Here is a 6,169-nt window from a genome sequence, read left to right as displayed (position 1 = left end):
AATTGCTCTAATTTCCCCTAATGCCTTCAGCAGAGCTCTGCAGCTGTGAGGCCAATTTGTCTGGAGTGCTGTGCTTTTTTGTGCCCTGGAAACAGCTATCATAAATTCCCTGTTGCAGTAAGGCATTTTTCTGCAGTTGTTTGTTAGGATGTTAATTCAGAAATGGTCCTGTGTTATATTTTAAAATGTGCAAAAAATGCTTTTCTGTTGTGCAGAATTTATAATTTAGTGGGGATTTGATTTCCATATCCCATAACTTAAGAACATATTAATCTCAGATGATCTTTAACAATCTTCTTATCTCTAATTTTGTAATGAGATTATATTAATTAGTAACAGCTAAAATAACTGTGTTTGACATGTTTTTGCATTTTGTGTCTTTTTAATTAGGTTTAGATAAAATCACAAAGGCAAGTCATTGCTTTCCTTTGGTTTCAAGGGACATATAATTATCTTTGTTCCTCAAGGATCTCCTCAATGACTTACACGTTTCTGCTTGTAAGTTTTAATAGCAGTAAAGATGAGTTTTTTGCTCTAGGTAAATTATGACCTATATAAGATAGGATCCTAGTTTTTGTAGAGGGAGCACCAATCCCCTGTTTTCCTGTTGGCCTCAAACAGTCTGCTTGTGTGTGGTCTGTCTCTGTGTCTTGTTTCGACACTGATCCAGTGATGAAGCTGTATTCCGGTTTGTGTTTGTTTTTCATGCTACATAGAATATTGTGTCAAAATGAGGAATCCATTTGCAAGCTCCATGAAAAATCAGGTTTTGAAAAGCTGTACAAAAAAGGAGACATTACTATTGGAGGATTATTCCCCATCCATACCAGACTAACTGTTGTTGATAAGTCACCTAAAACCAAACCTCAGTACTTAAGATGTGAAGGGTAAGTATAAATGTAGATTCCCTAAGCAATATCACATTGGACAATGTAGCTTAGTGTGTTTTAAAGGCTGTCACAATGGAAACAGCCTTGAAATTGAACAAGCGAAGGAGTGTTGTAGAACTTTCTAAACTCCTACAAACGGGCTCAATTATGACTAGGATTAATTAACAACAAAGGTTAAAGAGCTCAATGGTTTTTGAGTTACCAAAAGATCAAATACAACCTTCCTTTAAAAAAATGATATCACAGGCCATGCAAGTTAAATTGAAGTACGTGCCCTTCTTTTTTGACAGGTTTTTTCCCCGATTAGTTTGTATTTCAGGGGATTCCGCTGGGTGCAGGCAATGAGGTTTGCGGTGGAGGAAATTAACAACAACACCGAGCTTCTCCCGAACGTGACGCTGGGTTACGCCATCGCTGACACCTGCCTGACACAGCGGACTGCTCTCAGGGAGGCCCTGGCTCTGGTGACAGGAGAGAGGGAGACGGTGTCTGGCTCCAGCTGTGGACGAGCTCCAGATGTGCCCGTCATTATTGGGGATGCCAGCTCCTCTGGATCCGTGGTTATTGCCAGAACCCTGGGAGTCTTCAGAATTCCTATGGTGAGGGGGTTTGCCAGCAGAAAATCAGCCAAATTATGAAAACAGTTTCTCAGTAACTCCTCTCATGTTCAATCAGATTCTACATTTTCAGAAAGGCAACAGGTTTTCTGCCTTGTTCAGCTTAGTGCTGACACTGCCAGAAACCTGTTAAGCACATTATATTGCAATTTAGTTCCAAAAAATAAAAAAACTAGACATACAGTAAACATGGATCTTTTCATGTATCTGTCATTACATGTATACTGTATATTCATATAATATTTATCATTAAAAATATAGACCCATCTACAACAATATTGTATTTATTGCTATAACAAGTATATCTGACTAATATAATATATGCAATACAAAAATAGTGGAAAATTTGTGACGTGACAATGTTTCAGCTCTTCAATTTTTTACAGGTCAGTTACTACGCCTCATGCGCATGTCTTAGTGACAAAAACAAATTCCCATCATTTTTCCGAACAGTTCCAAGTGATTATTTCCAGGCCAGGGCGATGGCCAAATTGCTGAAACATTTTGGCTGGACCTGGGTGGGAGTCATAGCTGGAGACGATGATTACGGTAAATTTGGAATACAGATATTTCGAGAAGAAATTAAGAACTTTGATGTTTGCATTGCTTTTTCTGAAATCATTCCCAAGGTTTATACAAAGGAAAATATATTGCAAATTGTCAGAACAATAAAACTCTCCACAGCAAAGGCAATTGTTACGTTTGCTATTGATGCAGACATCTCCATTATTCTGGAGGAAGTTGTGAATCACAACATCACTGATAAGCAGTGGATAGCCACAGAAGCTTGGATTACATCTTCACTGGTTTCAACCCCAAGGAATTTACACTCCTTGAAAGGGACTCTAGGTTTTGCACTGCGCAGGGCAGAGATTAAAGGACTCAAGTCTTTCCTGGAAAGAATTCACCCTGCTTCAGATCCTACTGATCCATTTATTCCCGAATTTTGGGAAACAGTGTTTGGCTGCTCTTTAGCTGTGTTGACAGTAGAGCACGATCTCCCCCCATCTCCAGCAGCTAGGCCAAAGTGTACTGGTACTGAACGATTAGAAAACATTAAATCTACTTATAATGATGTCTCACAATTAAGAGCAACATACAATGTGTACAAAGCTGTGTACTCAATAGCTCTGGCTCTTCAAGACATGCTGCTCTGTGGCCCTGGAAAAGGTCCTTTTGAGAACGGAACATGCCCAGACATTACTGACCTCCAGCCATGGCAGGTATGAATCAGGTGTGCAGAGCGGAAATTTCATTTTATCTTTCAAAATAATGTATTTTTATTTAATAAGCTCCAATGAATTTGTTTTAAAGCTTGTACACTATCTCAAAGAAGTACATGGTAGCACACCTGTAGGAGAGAAGATATATTTTGATGAAAATGGGGATCCAGCAGCATCGTATGATATCATCAACTGGCAGAAGGAGGCAGACGGGTCGGTAAAGTTTGTGAAAGTTGGTCAGTTTGACGCATCGGAGGGATCTGAGAATGAGTTTAACATTGAGGAAGACAGCGTGGTTTGGACTGGAGGCCAGCGTGAGGTGAGGCTGGGCAGGTGTTGATATGTAAAGGAAATGCACTAATATTTCAAGGAATACAGCAGGTAAATAAGACTTCAACATGAAAAGATTAATAATGAGATGTTTTTTGTATAATTATCAGTACATTTATACTGAAATTCTTCACTCATGACGGTTTTGATATGCCCATGTAGGTACTGTATTTGAAAAAAGTACCTACTAAAGGCTCATATCCATAAAAATACCATTTGCAAAATTAGCAAATTGCAACAGTATATTGTGCAGGTAAGTGCCAATGTATGGAATACTAGAACTGCATCACTGGATAAACACAAATGGACTCACAGATTGTTACATGAACAGGAGAAGACTTCAAAACAGGCTTTGGTAACACATACATAGGACAGCAAATGTCAAAATAATGAAGAATTTAAATATTAATTTCCTGCTCCACAAAGTGTCAAGTGTTGATCTTATTCTTTAAAGCTGGATTTTAATCTTTTCCAATGTAAAATCTAATTCACACTTATTCTGTAGCGAAACAATAAACCATTTCCTTCTGTTGTCGGGCCCCTAGAGCACACAGGCACCCCTGTCTCAGTTTCACTGAGACTTTGATTTCTCCTGACAGGTTCCTCAGTCAGTGTGCTCTGAAACCTGCCTCCCAGGAACGTGGAAAGCTGCTCAGAAAGGAAGGCCAGCCTGCTGTTTCGACTGCTGGCCTTGTGCTGATGGAGAGATCAGCAATATTACAGGTCCACTGTCTACTTGATTTCCACACAACCTGGCTTCTGCTGTGATTACAGATTGCTGGGATCACCACACAGTCCTGTGAGGAACCGTGTCGTTCTGGGGTTCCTTGCAGCACTAGTATTTGAAGGTAAAAATACCAATAAAAGGAAATTCAGTTGTTAAAATAATCCTAAGAATATTTATTTCCACTTTCAGGTTCTGTAGAGTGCAAAACGTGTCCACCCACATATTGGTCTAATGCCCAGAAAACAGCTTGTGTGCCAAAAGAGACTGAATACCTGTCTTACCAAGAGACCATGGGGATTATCTTGGCAGCTATTTCAATCGGTGGAGCTGCCATCACTGCCTGTGTGATTTGCACCTTCTTTCACTTCAGGGACACTCCGATCGTCAAAGCCAATAACTCTGAGTTAAGCTTCCTGCTCTTGGTGTCACTGGTGCTTTGCTTCCTGTGCTCCCTGGCTTTCATTGGCCAGCCTCTGCCATGGTCCTGCAAGCTGCGCCACACAGCGTTCGGGGTGAGTTTTGTCCTCTGCATCTCCTGCGTCTTGAGCAAGACGGTTGTTGTGCTGGTGGCTTTTCGCTCCACGCTTCCTGGCAGCAACATCATGAGACACTTTGGTCCTGTGCAGCAAAGAGCCGGCATTCTGTTCTGCACCCTGGTGCAGGTTTTAATCTGTGTGCTCTGGCTGACACTGTCGCCACCCTATCCATCAAGGCTCTTGGAGCAGAGCGCAAAAATTATTCTGGAGTGCAACGTGGGCTCTGTGCTGGGATTTGCCTGTGTTCTGGGCTATATCGGCTGCCTGGCCTGCGTCTGCTTTGTCCTCGCATTTTTAGCCAGGAAACTCCCAGACAACTTCAATGAAGCCAAGCTCATCACGTTCAGCATGCTCATCTTCTGTGCGGTCTGGGCCACTTTCGTACCAGCTTACATCAGCTCTCCAGGAAAGTACACAGTCGCTGTTGAGATTTTCGCTATTCTGTCATCCAGCTATGGTCTTCTAGTGTGCATTTTTGTCCCTAAGTGCTACATCCTCCTGCTGAAGCCTGAGAGGAACACTAAAAAGCAGCTGATGGGCAAGGTGCCATCTAAAACCAGTTCTTAAAATATCTGTAAATACATTTTGAAACATATTGTTTGTAAGATCGTGACAGTGTCTAGTGTTAGAATAGTGTCTGCCTTCTGGAGCACTAATGAAGGTTTTAATTTAACTTGTTTTGACATTATTGCATAAAATACTCCCTCCTTTTTATTTGGAAGCTTCTATAAGAATAAATAAAATTTTCTATAAAAAATGTATCTAAAGGTTATGTTCTTCTCCCCAAATCAATGTAGCATTACCTACAGTACTGTACAGTATGTCCTTGTTTTTATTGCAGGATTAGATAGGCACATGCTTTGTCACATGTGCATGTGAATCTCTCTTCAAACCCCCCTCTGAATGTGTTATAATGAGAGTTTGTGCAGTTACACAACATTACCTCAATCTGATATGCAATGAGAAGCTGAAAACAATCAAGAAATGCTTTGTTAAAGAAGTGAGTAGGCGGGGTTAAACCATCCATATTTTTTTGTTCTCACTGATTTATTAACACTTTCTGCTTCATCCCGTGTTTTTTTTAAAGGATCATTTCTGAAGCACATTGTTTCTCATTTTGGCAAAAATGTAAATCTTGTCCATTGTCTCCTTTGTTCTTTGTTATTTCTATTATTGTATTAACAACTACTGGCCCTCTCAGATTGCATTGTTCTTAAAATAAATGAAGATCTGGTTTTCAAATAGTTTGCTGTATTTTTATTCTTTAGAGTCTTTGCAAGTATTTGTGAAATATCTATTTAAATCAAACAGGCCACTCTCTGCATGTAGGCCCTTAGCATGAAAAAGGGAGATGTCACCTGACCCAGTCTTTTTATCTAGTGCCTCAATATTGTCAGTCTTTCTCACCCAGTAATTCTCATTCCTTTTAAGGAATATGAGAGATAAATGCTTCATCATTCCCATGTTTTTTTAATGTATATAAATCTAGTTTCCATAATAAATACAATATGTCACTAAAAATAAGTCTGCAAAGCCATTGAGAATGAGTGGAGTAAGACTTTGCAGTTAAGTTATATATTTTACTGCCAATGTTATAACAAAGTAAATCTGAATTTAGATCTCAAAGAAAAAAAAATCTTCCATAAAATAATGCAGGAGCAAAATAATTGAACTCTGTTGTGACGTCACACTGATTGTGAGCCGAACCTGACTGAGCTTTATTGTCATATCATATTTATCACTTGCTGCAGAAAAACAGACCCTTGACCCCAAAGGACCTGATGAAGACTCAGCTGTTGACTGATAATTAAAAACTGGTCTCAGGAGTCCCCGTCATGCAGGCAAC

At 39.8% G+C, this 6,169-nt stretch overlaps 1 protein-coding gene across 1 annotated transcript; it reads left to right on the top strand.

Moving 5' to 3' along the window:
* Nucleotides 1–1,211: 1,211 nt before the first annotated feature.
* olfcs1 (olfactory receptor C family, s1) lies at nucleotides 1,212–5,213 on the top strand. The gene is made up of 5 exons (XM_069197568.1): nucleotides 1,212–1,489; nucleotides 1,894–2,730; nucleotides 2,822–3,049; nucleotides 3,660–3,783; nucleotides 3,977–5,213. Exons 1-5 carry the CDS (start codon nucleotides 1,232–1,234, stop codon nucleotides 4,888–4,890), a joined length of 2,361 nt encoding a protein of 786 aa, XP_069053669.1. The 5' UTR covers nucleotides 1,212–1,231; the 3' UTR covers nucleotides 4,891–5,213.
* Nucleotides 5,214–6,169: the final 956 nt, after the last annotated feature.

The sequence above is a fragment of the Lepisosteus oculatus genome, chromosome 13 (genome assembly GCF_040954835.1).
Source record: "Lepisosteus oculatus isolate fLepOcu1 chromosome 13, fLepOcu1.hap2, whole genome shotgun sequence".
Lineage (NCBI taxonomy): Eukaryota > Metazoa > Chordata > Actinopteri > Semionotiformes > Lepisosteidae > Lepisosteus > Lepisosteus oculatus.
The sequence above is the reverse complement of the archived record's forward strand: the minus strand, read 5'-3'. Positions and strand labels throughout refer to the sequence as shown.